This window comes from Coregonus lavaretus (genome assembly GCF_964263955.1).
Source record: "Coregonus lavaretus genome assembly, chromosome: 35".
Taxonomy (NCBI): Eukaryota; Metazoa; Chordata; class Actinopteri; order Salmoniformes; family Salmonidae; genus Coregonus; species Coregonus lavaretus.
In genome coordinates, this window is record NC_140022.1 from 7,369,728 (window position 1) to 7,388,616 (window position 18,889).

Sequence of the window (18,889 nt, forward strand, 5' to 3'; positions counted from 1 at the left end):
TAGTCGGCTCAGGGATTCAGACCAGCGACCTTTCAGTCACATAGCCTACATCGTTGTCACGTCATAGTCAACATAGCTACTAGAACTAACACGTTAGTAAACCCGCTACAATCATGCAGTACAGTGTACAGTCAGCAGCAAGCAGTTTAGCTTGTTTGAGTAGGCTAAACTAGCCAGTTGCGTTCGATGCTAGCAACGTAAGTGAAAGTGAAAACAATATATACTATGGAATATAGCTAGCGCTCTCTCGCTCTCGCTCTCTCTCGCTTCTCCTTAATTTTGGAAGAAATTAATTTGTTCAGAACTGTTCAACTATTGTCTTTCTCTCTCTTTGAGTCAACTACTCACCACACTTTAAATGCACTGCAGTGCTAGCTAGTTGTAGTTTATGCTTTCAGTACTAGATTCTCTGATAATTTGATTGGGTGGCCATCATGTCAGTTCATCCTGCAAGAGCTCTGATAGGTTGCAGGACGTCCTCCGGAAGTTGTCATAATTACTGTGTAAGTCTATGGAAGAGGGTGAGAACCATGACTCTTCTAGATATTGTATTGAAGTCAATGTACCCAGAGGAGGACAGAAGCTAGCTGTCCTCCGGCTACACCATGTTGCTACCCTACAGAGTGCTGTTGAGGCTACTGTAGACCTTCATTGCAAAACAGTGTGTTTTAATCAATGATTTGGTGACGTGAATATATTTAGTATAGTTTTAAATGTTTCACTATTTTTATTTGTATGAAATTCACTGAGGAGGATGGTCCTCCCCTTCATCCTATGAGGAGTCTCCACTGGCTGAGATGCTACCAGATAGTTTCATGTTTTATGTTTTTACCTCAGACACCCCACCGATCCAAAATATATATACAAATCAACCGAAACGCCTGCATTATTCAGGTATTTTCCAATTGATGAGGTACCTAATGGGGATATGATATGATATGATAGGATATGATTGACTGGTGGTCGGTGACTACTGTATGAGATATCATAATGGTGATATACCTTCAGAGTGTGCACCCCTACCTGTAGCTGGCCAATATCAGGAAGGGATTTTTCATTTATTCCCTGAGCATTGACATTTGTGGTATTGAAAGAGGACACTGAAGTCAGTTCAGTATGTACGCTGAGATATCCTCTTATTTTCTATTGCAGTTTAATGTGAATGAGTGTCCTGAGTTGTCCATTAGGATGCATATGGATGGCTCTGACAACTGGGCCTGTGTGTAATCGTTATGTTAAATTGATGTTATAGAGTCTATAATACAGACTAATACAACTGGATGTAGTATATGTGCATGTCTGGAGAGAGGATGAATTATGCATTGGGAAGTCGAATATTACTACACAATAAAGGGAATATGGCAGAAAATGCCTCATACTGCTTAAATACAGAGGCGCTACTTTTTAGTAGTGAGTTTCTCAGAGGACAGTGCCTCCACGGTCTAGTGGTGATGCCATCCATGTTTTTGGACTCTACACCCCCCTGTCTGTCCCCTTGGGTCAACAGTCGTGTGCTCCTGGCTCCTCGTCCTTGTTCCGGGTGCTCGTGGTCGTGTGTTTACTCCTGACTCGGCCCTCCCATTGGCTCGCGCTGCTCCGGCTCTGACTAGGTCACAGCTGGTGCTAGTGCTCTGGCACGGCTAGGTGAGCAGTCAACCGGCATCCGTCCATAGACAGCTGTAGGCCCTGGCAACCACAGCTACTACTCTATCGTCTTCTTATATGTGTTAGATTCTGTCTACATCTTTTCTGCTGTTCCTGTGTGATGGAAATAGCTTAGAGAGGGATGATAGGTTGGAAGTGTTGCCTCTTTGAGATGAAAATGCTACTGTAAACAATTGTACTGAGGGCAATTATAACTTCCTGATTCATGATGGTCAAATCAATACTGTCAATGCATATAGAGACTTAACTAAGGCCAGTAATGAATTTGACTCCGTTCCCACTTCCCAGCGCCAAAATACAATTTCAATGATCAGCATATTTCAGCTTGTTTTCCTGTTTTAGGAAACAAATGTGCTTATATCATGTCAGGAGTCTAATACTCATTATAACACTTGTATGATGCTCTTATGACAGGCCTATTAATCTACCTTCCCTCTCTCCTTTCTCCTCAGTGGACGACTGCACGGATTGGTCAGTGGACTACTTGAAATACAAAGTGCTTTTGGGGGAACCGGTGCGGATTAAATGTGCTTTATTCTATGGATACATCAGAGCGAACTACACCCACTCCCAGAGTGTGGGACTAAGCCTTATGTGGTATAAAAGTACAGGACATGGAGACTTTGAGGAGCCTATCTCTTTCGACGGCATCAGAATGAACAAGGAGGAGGACGCTATCTGGTTTAGACCCACCGAGCTCCAAGACGTTGGACACTATTCCTGTGTATTGAGGTCAGTTGTTCTGTTCTGTTCCTGTGTATTGAGGTCAGTTGTTATGTTATGTTCCTGTGTATTGAGGTCAATTGTTCTGTTATGTTCCTATGTATTGAGGTTAGTTGTTCTGTTATGTTCCTGTGTATTGAGGTCAGTTGTTCTGTTATGTTCCTGTGTATTGAGGTCAGTTGTTCTGTTATATCTAGTCAACCTAGAGCTGTGATATAACTGCTATCTTGTCTTATAGTTGTTTAAGTGCACTGTGGGAATTAGTTATCTTCCTTCCAAAATGGCTGGGTTTCTGTACCTATCCAATCCCTGGTCGTTTACATACAGTGGGGAAAAAAAGTATTTAGTCAGCCACCAATTGTGCAAGTTCTCCCACTTAAAAAGATGAGAGAGGCCTGTAATTTTCACCATAGGTACACGTCAACTATGACAGACAAAATGAGAAAAAACAATCCAGGAAATCACATTGTAGGATTTTTAATGAATTTATTTGCAAATTATGGTGGAAAATAAGTATTTGTTCAATAACAAAAGTTTCTCAATACTTTGTTATATACCCTTTGTTGGCAATGACACAGGTCAAACGTTTTCTGTAAGTCTTCACAAGGTTTTCACCCACTGTTGCTGGTATTTTGGCCCATTCCTCCATGCAGATCTCCTCTAGAGCAGTGATGTATTGGGGCTGTCGCTGGGCAACACGGACTTTCAACTCCCTCCAAAGATTTTCTATGGGGTTGAGATCTGGAGACTGGCTAGGCCACTCCAGGACCTTGAAATGCTTCTTACGAAGCCACTCCTTCGTTGCCCGGGCGGTGTGTTTGGGATCATTGTCATGCTGAAAGACCCAGCCACGTTTCATCTTCAATGCCCTTGCTGATGGAAGGAGGTTTTCACTCAAAATCTCACGATACATGGCCCCATTCATTCTTTCCTTTACACGGATCAGTCGTCCTGGTCCCTTTGCAGAAAAACAGCCCCAAAGCATGATGTTTCCACCCCCATGCTTCACAGTAGGTATGGTGTTCTTTGGATGCAACTTAGCATTCTTTGTCCTCCAAACACGACGAGTTGAGTTTTTACCAAAAAGTTAAATTTTGGTTTCATCTGACCATATGACATTCTCCCAATCCTCTTCTGGATCATCCAAATGCACTCTAGCAAACTTCAGACGGGCCTGGACATGTACTGGCTTAAGCAGGGGGACACGTCTGTCACTGCAGGATTTGAGTCCCTGGCGGCGTAGTGTGTTACTGATGGTAAGCTTTGTTACTTTGGTCCCAGCTCTCTGCAGGTCATTCACTAGGGCCCCCCGTGTGGTTCTGGGATTTTTGCTCACTGTTCTTGTGATCATTTTGACCCCACGGGGTGAGATCTTGCGTGGAGCCCCAGATCGAGGGAGATTATCAGTGGTCTTGTATGTCTTCCATTTCCTAATAATTGCTCCCACAGTTGATTTCTTCAAACCAAGCTGCTTACCTATTGCAGATTCAGTCTTCCCAGCCTGGTGCAGGTCTACAATTTTGTTTCTGGTGTCTTTTGACAGCTCTTTGGTCTTGGCCATAGTGGAGTTTGGAGTGTGACTGTTTGAAGTTGTGGACAGGTGTCTTTTATACTGATAACAAGTTCAAACAGGTGCCATTAATACAGGTAACGAGTGGAGGACAGAGGAGCCTCTTAAAGAAGAAGTTACAGGTCTGTGAGAGCCAGAAATCTTGCTTGTTTGTAGGTGACCAAATACTTATTTTCCACCATAATTTGCAAATAAATTCATAAAAAATCCTACAATGTGATTTTCTGGAGAAAAAAAATTCTCAATTTGTCTGGCATAGTTGACGTGTACCTATGATGAAAATTACAGGCCTCTCTCATCTTTTTAAGTGGGAGAACTTGCACAATTGGTGGCTGACTAAATACTTTTTTTCCCCACTGTAGCAGTTGTGGTAAAACAGTGGGGGAGAGGAGTTTCTGCAACCTATGCACATAAATCAAGCTGCTTTAAAGTCCTCCCCTGCAGATTACTAATGAATTCTCTAATCCCAGCCAGAAGAGAGTTAGACCTGGGTCCACACTGTTAGGGGCCCTCCTTCCCTCACTTAACATGCTTATGTTTTTTTGTTTTTCTCCGGGGGACAATAAGGTATTAAGTGCCATTGGCAGACCCATAACTCTTAGGCTTCACAACTCCTGTTCTTTAACGTACCACGTATGGAGTCTGGAGTGAGGGAGGAAAGAGATGAAGATGGACAGTTATTCACAGCCGCGAGGTAGTGGTGGAGGAAATAAGAGAGGTGTAGAGAGACAGAAAAGGAGAGATAATGTAGCTCCTCCCCTTGTCAAATAAAGACACCCGTCGGAGGACAACATTATCATTTATGAGTTCCAGAATGTTGTAAAGTTTCTGGCTTCCTAGGTCATATTGATAGAAGAGAGGGTTTCATTCATGTAAAGGTTGTTCGTACCCAGGTTAGTGGAAGGTCAGAGCAGGTGTCTTGACTTAGAAGACCATAACAACCTGCATTTTCAGCTCAGAAAGGCTGCTTGGCTCAACTGGGAGAGGAACCATTGTCTATCCAACATATTCTTTCAGAGCCAAGCCACTCCCTTCTCCAAACACTGTAAACCCTGATGAATGGTTTCCCCACAACTTTGTAAAGATTGTGGAAGCTCATGAAAATCAAGTTGTTTCTGTGTTTTGATTGAGCTGTCCCTTTAATAAAGGCATTGAGGTCTATCAAAAAAATACTCCCACTGCTGTGTTTGCCCTGGTTCTGCCTGCCTGCCTGGGAACTGGAGAGGAGGTGGTTGAGTTGGTTCTTGTAGAAACACCACACACACACACACACACACACACACATGCACATACACACACAGGCACACACACACACACACACACACACACACACACACACACACACACACACACACACCACTAGTACAGTCAGTGTGACCTCTCTCCTTCTCAGCCTCAATTCAGCTGAGAGAATTTGCCCTGCCATTCAGCAGCAGTAACATTTGCATTCTCCTAGCTAACCACCCCTTTGCAGCGTAGCCAGGGAGCATGGCTCAGAGAGTGAACACAGGCAGGCAGGCAGATAGCCAGGTAGCATGGCTCAGAGAGTGAACACTGGCAGGCAGGCAGATAGCCAGGTAGCATGGCTCAGAGAGTGAACACTGGCAGGCAGGCAGTTAGCCAGGGAGCATGGCTCAGAGAGTCATCACAGGTAGGCAGGCAGTTAGCCAGGTAGCATGGCTCAGAGAGTGAACACAGGCAGGCAGGCAGTTAGCCAGGGAGCATGGCTCAGAGAGTCGTCACAGGCAGGCAGTTAGCGAGCGGCTCCAATCCCCCCCTACCATGATTCTCTATTCTATTCAGTGCTGCGCTAGACTGTGTAGCCGATGCCTGAGGAGGAACACAATCACTCAGTGTGGGGTTATTGTGTAATCAGGCTGAAATAGTAGAGCCAGGAGATTTGATTTGGATGAGTGTGTTGCTTTGTAGCTAGTCACAACTGTTTACACCAATTAGGGGCAACATTTACTATACTATAATCATAAGAAATAATTCCATTGTTATGTTTTTTTTTTTGCCACTGCGTGCCGTGAACCTTTGCCAATCTCCAGGTCCGTAGGAATTGTCGAAAGAGGAAAAGGGCTTTTCTCTAGGGTTTTGACAGGATGCTTCTGGATGCAGTCCTGCTGGTTTTAATTCCATCTATGAGCTTTAATTGAATTGTTCAATTGAAGAATGTATGTTATTGATTGGCTGGAGAGTGCACACACCTTATTGTTGCTGTCTGATGAAAACCTAATCTCCAAAACAGAAACTTTCTGGAAATGGAGAAAAACTGCCATATTTTCCCATTAACTAAAATACAATTTTGAAACCAGAAGCTATTTTGAATACATTTTCTTGGTCCTAGAGTCATGACTGTCCTAACTCCACTCCCCCACTGTTTTACCACAACTGCTATGTAAACGACCAGGGCTAGGATAGGTACAGAAACCCAGCCATGTTAGGAGGAAGATAGCCTATTCCCACACTTAAAAAACTATAGAATATCACTTTCATTTAATAGCACTGCATATCACAGCTCTACAGATGTAGGATCTTAATTTGATCCAGAGGACATTGAGGGGATTTACTAGTTTCAAAAGATGTAATAAAAAAAAATATATATGAACATTGGCAAAAATGGAGTTACAAGGTTTTCAACCGATAGCGACATTATGTTTCCCAGGGAGAAATCCTTGGCTCTCAAACATGGTATGTGTGTTTCTGTGAGATGTATCTTCACATTGCCCTCCCTGTGATGAGGCAGATTTAGTTCCCTTCCATATGTTGGACATAAGGAAACATGTTATCTCCTTTAATTAATCTGGAGGAGTCATTTAGTCCAAATCTGTTACCAAGTACGCTACATGCCAACATACTGCAACGCTCCATGCTTTTCTGATCAACATATTGACTTCTGAAACATATTATTAACACAAGAACCGCTGACAACATCTTTTGAATGTCATGTGAATTTAAAATTGGAATACACTGCCATTTTTGTATCTGTCGGAGGTTTGCCATTTTAGTCACACAGTGAACAGAGAACCAAAACGGAATGTTTGCAATTGTGAACAAACCTTTTATTTTTCACCGTAGAACATTTCACTGGAGTGCATTCCAAGCCAATAAAGGTTCACTTCCTTGTCACATTGCATTGCTGCTGTCTGGCTGTTCAGCCCCTGGTAGTGAAAAGAGAAAACGTGTTACAGTATTGTGTATGAATAATTATATAGTAATAAGTTATTAACCTCTTAGGTTAAGGGTGTCTTTTCTTGAATGGCTCATTAGTTCGCTTCATTGTGAAAGGTCGTTTTTAGTGGAGAGCAAAGTGCCTGCTGATTTGAGCTGGGAAAACCTACTGTACCTTAAAGAGATAGAGAAATCCAATGTCTGTAGGGGCCTATATAATGCTCTATTCAACTTCCTCTGTTTGAGGTTCAACACTTCAATGGAAATGGTCTTAAATGTATAGAACTGCTATATATAGAATCATCCTACGATTTGGCTTAGACTTAAAATCACCCTTTGGTTCTGAGAGATGTTCCTTTCACCTGAACCTATAGTGTTTATCTATTCAACATATCACCGTCCCCAAATGACACCAATCCCAGACACATTAAATATAACTCATGAATGCCTCATGAGCTTAGTTCACCTGTCGTGCCCCATCAGAAACCCAAATATAAGCTTGTTTTACTCCAATGTTTGGAAACAATGTAAACAGACACTGTATAGCCTCAAAACATGGTTAAAACTATACATCTGATTACACCCCTCACCATTTCTCATTAAATTACCCCCTGCTGTACAATATTGTGGTAGATATTGTTGCTGTGTTGACACACATAGTAAAATATGGAAATGGAATGAACAGATCCCAACAATAGTGTGAACTGTCATTATGGAGATATGACTCATAAATCATTCCCCTCTTTTCAGGCCCAATCATCACAACACTGCAGCAGAATCCCAGGATTGCGCTCCTTTGGACTCAGCTTTGCGTTTTCCTATATACCAAGGCACTCGTATATGTTAACATATTGAATTTAGATTAGGCAGTGGGCACAGTGAGGGAGACAGAGGAAAGTTGTGGTTGTAGAGAGAAAGAGATTAGGATCAGGGTCTTTGAGCAGAGTATGGATGGAATGAGTCATTGATGTCTCTTATAAACCACGCCAGCAGAATGTGTGAGTCTTAATTTGAAAAGTTACTATCGCACTTTAATCTGTGTCTCTACAGCCTTTCATTTCTCCCTTACAGTAAGGACAGACGCTGGGAGATGAGAAGCAAGTACAGGGAGTGAACATTTAATTTAAAAAACAAACAGGAACAAAACACAGACAGTGTCTGGACAACGGAGACGAAACAACAGACACGGGGATCAAACTGAGGAACAGACAGATATAGGGGAGGTAACCAAACAGGGATGAAGTTCAGGTGAGTCCAATGAAGCGCTGATTGGCGTAACGATGGTGACAGGTGTGCGTAATGATGGGCAGCCTGGCGCCCTCGAGCGCCACGGAGGGGGAGCGGGAGCAGGTGTGACAGTACCCCCCCTCTAGGGATGCCACCCGGCCGAGGCATGGGAGCCGGACGAGCCGGCCGAGGCACGGGAACCTGACGAGCCGGCTGAGACGTGGGAGCCTGACGAGCCGGCTGAGGCGTGGAAGCCTGTCGAACCGGCTGAGGCGTGGAATCCTGACGAGCCGGCTGAGGCGTGGAAGCCAGACGAGCCGGCTGAGGCATGACGTGGGATGGGAGCCTGCCGAGCCCTCTGAGGCATGGGAGCCTGACGAGCCCTCTGAGGCATGGGAGCCTGACGAGCACGCTGAGGTATGGGAGCCTGACGATCAAACTGAGGCATGACGTGGGATGGGAGCCTGCCGAGCCAACCGAGGCAAGAAAACCTCTCGAGCCAGCTAAGGCATGGAAGCCTGATGTGCCAGCTGAGGCATCCCCGGTTCCTTCGGCAGGGGCACCCAGACCCGACGTCACCAACCCAAACGAAAAATAAAAACTCCTTGATGCTTCTGATATTAGTTGTCTGCATTCTGTAAGGACAGACGCTGGGAGATGAGAAGCAAGGACAGGCAGTGAGCATTTAATGAACAAACAAACAGGATCAAAACACCGACAGTGTCTGGACAATGGAAACGAAACAACAGACACGGGGATCAAACTGAGGAACAGACAGATATAGGGGAGGTAACCAAACAGGGATGAAGTTCAGGTGAGTCCAATGAAGCGCTGATTGGCGTAGCGATGGTGACAGGTGTGCGTAATGACGGGCAGCCTGGCGCCCTCGAGCGCCACGGAGGGGGAGCGGGAGCAGGCGTGACACATACACTCTGGGTAGTTTTCTTCAACCTTTCAACCCCCCCCCCCCCACCCCCCCTCCCGTCTCTATCTCTGTCTCTCTCCCCCCCAGTCTCTATCTCCATCTCTCCCCCCCCCCCCCCGTCTCTATCTCCATCTCTCTCCCCCTCTCAATATCATATCTCCATCTCTCCCCCCAGTCTCTATCTCCATCTCTCTCCTCCCAGTCTCTATCTCCGTCTCTCTCCCCCCCAGTCTCTATCTCCATCTCTCTCCCCCCCAGTCTCTATCTCCATCTCTCTCCCCCTCTCAATATCTCTCCATCTCTCTCCCCCCAGTCTCTAACTCCATCTCTCTCCATCTCTCTCCCCCCAGTCTCTATCTCCATCTCTCCCACCTAGTCTCTATCTCCATCTCTCTCCCCCTCTCAATCTCTCTCCATCTCTTTCCCCCCTAGTCTCTATGTCCATCTCTCTCCCCCTCTCAATATCTCTCCAACGCTCCCCCCCCCCCGTCTCTATCTCCATCTCCCCCCCAGTCTCTATCTCCATCTCTCTCCCCCTCTCAATCTCTCTCCATCTCTCCCCCCCAGTCTCTATCTCCATCCCCCCAGTCTCTATCTCCATCTCTCTCCCCCCCTCAATCTCTCTCCAACTCTCTCCCCCCCAGTCTCTATCTCCATCTCTCCCCCCCAGTCTCTATCTCCATCTCTCTCCCCCTCTCAATCTCTCTCCATCTCTCCCCCCCAGTCTCTATCTCCATCTCTCTCCCCCTCTCAATATCTCTCCATCTCGCTCCCCCCAGTCTCTATCTCCATCTCTCTTCCCCTCTCAATCTCTCCATCTCTCTTCCCCTCTCAATCTCTCTCCATCTCTCTCCCCACCTCAATCTATCTCCATCTCTCTTCCCCTCTCAATCTATCTCCATCTCTCTCCCCCTATCAATCTCTCTCCATCTCTCTCCCCCTCTCATTCTCTCTCCATCTCTCTCCCCCTCTCAATCTCACTCCATCTCTCTCCCCCTCTCAACCTCTCTCATTTTCTCTCCCCCTAACAATCTTTCTCCATCTCTCTCCCCCATCAATCTCTCTCCCCCTCTCAATTTCTCTCCATCTCTCTCCCCCTCTCATTCTCTCTCCATCTCACTCCCCCTCTCAATCTCTCTCCATCTCTCTCCCCCTTTCAACCTCTCAACCTCTCTCCATCTCTCTCCCCCTATCAATCTTTCTCCATCTCTCTCCCCCTATCAATCTCTCTCCCCCTATCAATCTCTGTCCATCTCTCTCCCCCTCTCAATCTCTCTCCATCTCTCTCCCCCTCTCAATCTCTCTCCATCTCTCTCCCCCTCTCAATCTCTCTCCATCTCTCTCCTCCCGATCTCCTTTGCGTCTCTAACAGTATATCTACTCTCTGTGATGTTAAACTGTGTATCCTAGGTATGCCTCAAGTGTGTGTGTATGTGTGTGTGTGCTTGTATGTGTTTGTGTGTGTGTGCGTGTGTGTGTGCGCGTGTGTGTGTGTGTGTGTGTACGTGTGTGTGTGTGTTGCTCTATGTGTGTGTGTTGCTCTGAGCTCCGGCCCATGATGCATCTGCTCGGCTGCACTAAGAGAAGTCAGAGGGCACCAGTGTAAACAGAAACCGGGCCTACTAGCCTGCCTGTGCTGTGCGCAGAGCCTACCGCTGATAGGGACGTAATGTGTCTTCAATCTGTGTGTGAAATCAGCCCTAATCCAGGCATATGACAGGGGAGAGAAGACCATGCTGCCAGGCAGGCAGCACACGTTAACCAGGGAGGACCAGGAGACACGTTAACCAGGGAGGACCAGGAGACACGTTAACCAGGGAGGACCAGGAGACACGTTAACCAGGGAGGACCAGGAGACACGTTAACCAATGAGGACCAGGAGACGTTAACCAGGGAGGACCAGGAGACAGGTTAACCAGGGAGGACCAGGAGACTGAGAGGGGGAGAGAGGACCAGGAGACACGTTAACCAGGGAGGATCAGGAGACACCTTAACCAGGGAGGACCAGGAGACATGTTAATCGGGGAGGACCAGGAGACACGTTAACCAGGGAGGACCAGGAGAGATGTTAACCAGTGAGGACCAGGACACGTGTTAACCAGGGAGGACCAGGAGACACGTTAACTAGGGAAGACCAGGAGACACGTTAACCAGTGAGGACCAGCAGACACAGAGCAGTGGGATGTTCAGAGTCAAATAAAGGTCACCTCTGTGTTCAGTCATTTCAGATGTTTCCCTCCTCCCAGTCATATAATTCTAGTCAGAGTTACAGTAGTCAGAGTTACAGTAGTCAGAGGATGTCTTATATCACACCCCAACATGGTACAGATGGGTGGAGACAAAATGTCATAGAGAAGTATTGTGATGTCTGCTCACTACATGCAGCTAATTCCACCTCCAGGCACACAACAGGTGTCTGGATAACCTCACTGCTACTGATCAATGGAAGATCCTTACAGCATCAAAACCAAGGACAACCCCAGGATGGTAATGTGAGCAAACAGACAAATGTCACAGAGCCACATGAAGGAATAGTTCAGGGGGAATCAGCAGAAAGCAGGTGGCTGTTCACATGCATTCAGGGCCTTCATGTTATTAATGGTGTCTAGGTATGTCCTGTCCAACCGTGCCTTGGCTGTCACCAGAGGAAGGGGAGACTGAGACTGGATTAGTATTCCACTGCAGGGCCCAGCTGGTGATCTCTCAGTCAAATGGGACGTCCAGAGACACTCCGTTACTCAGCCACCAGTCAGGCCCTGTCCCATTGATCCAGCCCCGCCGTCACAGCCAATCAGAGCCAGAGACAAAGGAGGGAGGGAGGGCTGGAGGGGAGGTGGAGTGTATGATGTATTCTAGACTGTGTTTGTGTTAGGTCTACCTGGCAGGCAGCAGGCTGTTGTCTGTGTGAGGCTGGGAGGTGAGTGAGGGTGTGGAGACGCAATTACCTCTTGGTGTTAATGCTTTCTAGTAAGAACTGGTAGCCTTCTCTCTCTGCCGTTTGGTGAGGAAAATATACAGACATACACACACACGCACACGCACACACATTCCCAATTTCAATGTATTACCTTGCTCCTACTAGACAGGGGACACCTCATGTAATGGCCTTGAGTGGAGAGTGATGTGAGAAATGTTTTATAAATTAATTTGAAATGAATTATGGAATCTTCCTACTATTTAAACTCATCAGAGAATACATGCTCCATTAAAAAGGATGATGAAGTACATTGTTAAGCAAATTAGAGTCATTTATTTTATCTTGAGGAAGCAGTGAACTGTCGTTTTTTGGAATGGCACAGGTGTAAAGGTTTTGTCCAGGAAGTAAAAACAAAATTCCACTGTGTCTGAAATATATTCATGGTAATACAAAGTGATCCTTTCAACTGTGGAATCTCATATATTGTGTGACCATTTTACAGAATGATTATGGTGTAATATTGAGGTTTTGCCCTCCCTTTAATATCTGCCACTCGACAGTAACGATGTATTGACGATGAGGTATTACACAAATATACTTCAACCAGCCACTTGTGTGCTTTTTGTGAGGTTTCCCAAGGCCTCTCTCGGGGTGTATCCCAAATAACATCATATTCCCTATATAGTGCATGGGCCCTGGTCAAAAGAAGTGCACCATCTAGGCAATAGGGTACCATTTGGGACGCACCCTCGATGTGATTGGAATAGGATTTAATCCAGCGGATGCATGTGTTAAGGTCCGCATCAATCTGTTAGACACCCTTCACACTTTTACTGATTGGAGATTTGTCCCGTGCTCTTGCCTCAGTTCCATTTGATTAAGCCTGAAGCCTGAATCCCAGAGGCTGCATACGGGAGGAAATCTGAGGCTGGCATTGGCTGAGGAGATGGGTGGTGTTACCGGTCGGGTACTCGATGATGCCACATCACCAGCTTTCACAATAGTGTGTCCTCGCACGGCTACCAAGGACAATTCTCTTGAAAGGTCACATTTGACAAATGTTTCAAATGGAAATGTGCCCCTGTACCTCACCGTGAATAGTTTACATGAGTGTATGGTAAATATTATCAGTATATCTGGTATTACAATATTACTCTGGTCTCATCAGTGGTCTACAGTATGTGTATGGTAGATATCATCAGTATATCTGGTATTACAATATTACTCTGGTCTCATCAGTGGTCTACAGTATGTGTATGGTAGATATCATCAGTATATCTGGTATTACAATATTACTCTGGTCTCATCAGTGGTCTACAGTATGTGTATGGTAGATATCATCAGTATATCTGATATTACAATATTACTCTGGTCTCATCAGTAGGCTATAGCAGGGGTATTCAGGTCTTACCCTACGAGGTCCGGAGCCTGCTGATTTTCCGCTCTACCTAATAATGAATTGCACACACCTGGTGTCTCAGGTCTAAATCAGTCCCTGATTAGAGGGGAACAATGCAATGGAACTGGCTTGGAGGTCCAGTGTAGAGTTAGAAGGGGCTACAGTATGTGTATACAGGCCTTCTGACAGTGTTCCTCCTCGTCCTTCTCCTATTCATTTACATTTCACAGGAAGAATTGTCATTTCCTGCCCTAAACTGAACTCACAGGCTGGTTTGAATCATGCCTTCACCAAACATATTCCCTATCTAGCCATACCCAACAATCTGCTATCTTCTTTTTTTTCTTTTTTTTTTACTTTTACATTCTGTTTGAAATGAAAAGCACTATATATAATAAATCTATTATTATTATTATCTGCACTATGCCTCCCAAGCCAAGTAGGCAGGCTGAGAGAAAGGCATCAAACTAGACCTGGACCAGCAGTATCTGATAGTAGAGACACTGACCTTCTCTCGTCATATCAGATGGGGTTTTTATCTGCCAGACAAAATGTCACAATGCACTTTCATCCTCAGCAGAATCCAATTGACACTGCCTCCCTCCTCCATCACCTCCCTCCTCCATCAGCCCCCTATATAATACTGAAGCTGTCACTCAAGGAAGGAGAAGCAGAACATTAACATGTTATTCAGACGTTTGGAAAAAAGAGAAAGAGTCAAAGTGGTTTGGAACTTGGAACTTTAAAGAGGAACTTTGAATCGTCCAGACACGTGCAGTGGCCATTCTACTCTCTCATTGGAATGTGTCTGTAGCAAACGGAAATAGACCTACTTAGTGTTTAGGTTTTAATATGCATTGAATGTATTTGTGAGTGGCCATTTTGCCCGTAGGCTTTGGGAGGACAAATGAATAAGGTCACGGTAAAATGAAAGAGTCAAAATGTTTCATAAAGTTATGGAATCTGGTTGGAAATACAGGGTTGGGTGAAATGATTTCCCACAAGGCACCAGGGATTAGAGACTGGGTAATAGACCAAGACAGACCGCTGCATGTTAAAGGTAACAGTACAGCTAGAGGGGAGGACAGCCAAGGCCCTGCCAAAAGCTTTCAGTCAGATGGATGAGATTGGAGTTCTCCATCACACCTGGAATGAAAAAAGAGAACTTTGCATAAGATGCTCAGGGAAAGAAAATGAAGGCGTGGTGACTAAAGGAGATCATTGAGGTGATTGTATAACCAGTCACATAATGCGTATGAAGCAGGGGAGAGTTTCTATTTAGTAGTCCATCTTATCCTGTCTCCCCTACATGGATAACAGATCCTGTATGGAGAGAAATAACAGGCCTGAGTGTGTGTGTGTGTGTGTGTGTGTGTGTGTGTGTGTGTGTGTGTGTGTGTGTGTGTGTGTGTGTGTGTGTGTGTGTGTGTGTGTGTGTGTGTGTGTGTGTGTGTGTGTGTGTGTGTGTGTGTGTGTGTGTGTGTGTGTGTGTGTGTGTGTGTGTGTGTGTGTTTTGGGGGGAGATACATTTAATGACTGTAAAAACACCAGCAAATCAGCTCCAAGTGATTTTAATTTTGGAAATCTGTTCCAAAGTATTCCAACGCATAATAGAGAGATATACAGTGAGGGAAAAAAGTATTTGATCCCCTGCTGATTTTGTACGTTTGCCCACTGACAAAGACATGATCAGTCTATAATTTTAATGGTAGGTTTATTTGAACAGTGAGAGACAGAATAACAACAACAAAATCCAGAAAAATGCATGTAAAAAATGTTATAAGTTGATTTGCATTTTAATGAGGGAAATAAGTATTTGACCCCTCTGCAAAACATGACTTAGTACTTGGTGGCAAAATCCTTGTTGGCAATCACAGAGGTCAGACGTTTCTTGTAGTTGGCCACCAGGTTTGCACACATCTCAGGAGGGATTTTGTCCCACTCCTCTTTGCAGATCTTCTCCAAGTCATTAAGGTTTCGAGGCTGATGTTTGGCAACTCGAACCTTCAGCTCCCTCCACAGATTTTCTATGGGATTAAGGTCTGGAGACTGGCTAGGTCACTCCAGGACCTTAATGTACTTCTTCTTGAGCCACTCCTTTGTTGCCTTGGTCGTGTGTTTTGGGTCATTGTCATGCTGGAATACCCATCCACGACCCATTTTCAATGCCCTGGCTGAGGGAAGGAGGTTCTCACCCAAGATTTGACGGTACATGGCCCCGTCCATCGTCCCTTTGATGCGGTGAAGTTGTCCTGTCCCCTTAGCAGAAAAACACCCCAAAAGCATAATGTTTCCACCTCCATGTTTGATGGTGGGGATGGTGTTCTTGGGGTCATAGGCAGCATTCCTCCACGGCGAGTTGAGTTGATGGCAAAGAGCTCGATTTTGGTCTCATCTGACCACAACACTTTCACCCAGTTCTCCTCTGAATCATTCAGATGTTCATTGGCAAACTTCAGACGGGCCTGTATATGTGCTTTCTTGAGCAGGGGTACCTTGCGGGCGCTGCAGGATTTCAGTCCTTCACGGCGTAGTGTGTTACCAATTGTTTTCTTGGTGACTATGGTCCCAGCTGCCTTGAGATCATTGACAAGATCCTCCCGTGTAGTTCTGGGCTGATTCCTCACTGTTCTCATGATCATTGCAACTCCACGAGGTGAGATCTTGCATGGAGCCCCAGGCCGAGGGAGATTGACAGTTATTTTGTGTTTCTTCCATTTGCGAATAATCGCACCAACTGTTGTCACCTTCTCACCAAGCTGCTTGGCGATGGTCTTGTAGCCCATTCCAGCCTTGTGTAGGTCTAAAATCTTGTCCCTGACATCCTTGGAGAGCTATTTGGTCTTGGCCATGGTGGAGAGTTTGGAATCTGATTGATTGATTGCTTCTGTGGACAGGTGTCTTTTATACAGGTAACAAACTGAGATTTGGAGCACTCCCTTTAAGAGTGTGCTCCTAATCTCAGCTCGTTACCTGTATAAAAGACACCTGGGAGCCAGAAATCTTTCTGATTGAGAGGGGGTCAAATACTTATTTCCCTCATTAAAATGCAAATCAATTTATAACATTTTTGACATGCGTTTTTCTGAATTTTTTTGTTGTTATTCTGTCTCTCACTGTTCAAATGAACCTACCATTAAAATTATAGACTGATCATGTCTTTGTCAGTGGGCAAACGTACAAAATCAGCAGGGGATCAAATACTTTTTTCCCTCACTGTATGTGATCATATACTGTACAAATGTAAGCAAGGTTTGGAATGATGAAGTTTTAGTCAAATATTATATCTGTTCTGGCTTCTTGCGGTCAATTTGCAGTCTACAAATTATTTGTAATTATGTTCCGGCCCCCTGACCATCCACTCAAGAAAAAGTCGGCCCACGGCTGAATCTAGTTGATGATCCCTGGCATAGAAGATCAACATGTGTCTCTCTAATCTCGTGTGGAGACGTGCTATCCCCAAGCAGCTGAGTAGGTAAACATTTTGGGCCTTCTCTCCAGAGACAGAGGCTAAGTGGAGGCCTGTTGGCCTAAAGTGAGGTTTGGGTAGTGGGCAGTTAATCACCTGGCCTCGCGTGCTGACAGATGAGTTATGGAGCAGGCCACAGGTAGGGCCTCAGTCCTCCCACCGCTCCGCACCGCCTCCCACCACAGCACGCCACGCCACCCTGACCTTCGCTTGGGTCATAAATAATGCACTGGCCATAAAAGACTGATTAAGGGTAATCTGTAGCCCTGGACTGTCTGGCCACTGGGTGCAGGTTGTTGTCAGCACTGATTTGGCAGCTGCTAGCTGGCTGGTTGTCTGCCGAGCGCTGCGCCGGGCTGGGTTGGGCTGGACTGGCATGCCTCATGTTGGAGCCTGATGTACCAACAAGGTCCAGCTAAAGGGCATGGCCCGCTGTTCATGGCACTGGTCTCACCCATGTGTGAGATTTTGATGTATCGTCTCTTTGAATGTCCATCTATCCAGTTGAATACAAGTGGATGTGTTAAGGGTTGAAAGGAGTTTGACAATTGTCCAAGTTATCTTTTTTATTGAGTGAGGTGGATTTATTGTAAACATTTGTGAAATTGTTTATGCATTATTATTACTTGAAGGTATATCTCTAATGAGAATCAACAAGTGTTCAATTTCCTGCTCTATTAAAGTAGAACTTGAAGATCTTTTAATTAAGGATTCAGTCATTAATTAATCCCACAGGTACCTTGCGATCTGAGTAGAATGATTTCACATTAATTCTACAGCTTCGAGCTATAATATCGCAGGGACAGATACTAAGGTAAAGTAGAGGGAGTTATGTTCCATCTTTCTCTTCAACCAAAACAAGGGAGATTATGTCATAAATGAGGTTAGGAGAGAATAATTAAGTAGATTTTTGCCAAGTTGGGCCCTTGGTATCTAATTTCAATTACAATAATATGTGATTAATCATTTATCAAGCTCCTGAAATACTGGCCTTGTCCTAAAAAATTATGAATTCATTTTGACATGAGAGCAAGCAAGAGCAGTGAATTGTTTATTGCCAATAATTCTGTTTTACGTTACACCCCAAATAGGTATTTTTGACATGCTTGTAAAAAGTGGCTGTACTATACTGACACAACAATCACTCATACAGGCAACATTGTGTTGGTCATTATTTTAATAAGATGTTCATAGTTGTCCTCCCATCCATTTCTCCTTCCCTGGTTTTGACTAGATGGAATACAGCTTTTGTCAGATTGGACTTTTTGTAGCAGGTTAGGAGAATTAGGTTAAGTTTAGGAAAAGGGTTAGCTAAATTGCCCCCCAAAAACTAAAACAACTTTTGACATCAATATCACAAAAGCTTTATCCCTTCTAGCCATGACCTCCTTCCCTGTCGCATATTGCAACAGCCATTTCTATTATGGAAACAAATCCCCCATTTACCCTCCGGCTCTCTGTGTGCAAACTGTCAGCCAAGGTGTTCTCCTCTCTAATATGAACTGCATGGTATCTGTCTGTCATTGCCTTGACATTGCACAGCAGCCTCTCGTCAGCTCCCATTGACATGCTGTCATTGATGCTGTGGTATTACCTTGGTATAACCAATATATCCAAAAGTATACTAAGTTGAGTACTTTAGTATACACTATGCCAGTGTTTCCCAACTCCGGGTACTCAAGGACCCCCACCAGTAGATGTTTTTGTTGTGGCCCCAGACAAGCACACCTGATTCTACTTGTCAACTAATCATCAAGCCCTTGGCAAGTTGAATCAGGGCGTTTTTGTCTGGGGCTACAACAAAAATGTATGCTGTTGGG

The 18,889-nt window shown here is 45.0% G+C and overlaps 1 protein-coding gene across 1 annotated transcript in view; it reads left to right on the forward strand.

Annotated features, from left to right (window-relative positions):
* LOC311109895 (interleukin-1 receptor accessory protein-like 1) overlaps nt 1-18,889 on the forward strand; it is a gene marked incomplete at both ends in the record, with an annotated part of 264,081 nt that overhangs the window by 80,197 nt on the left and 164,995 nt on the right. The window contains one exon of the mRNA XM_084152912.1: nt 2,118-2,397. Coding sequence (XP_084009038.1) covers nt 2,118-2,397 — 280 coding nt within the window. The remainder of the gene's footprint in view (nt 1-2,117; nt 2,398-18,889) is intronic.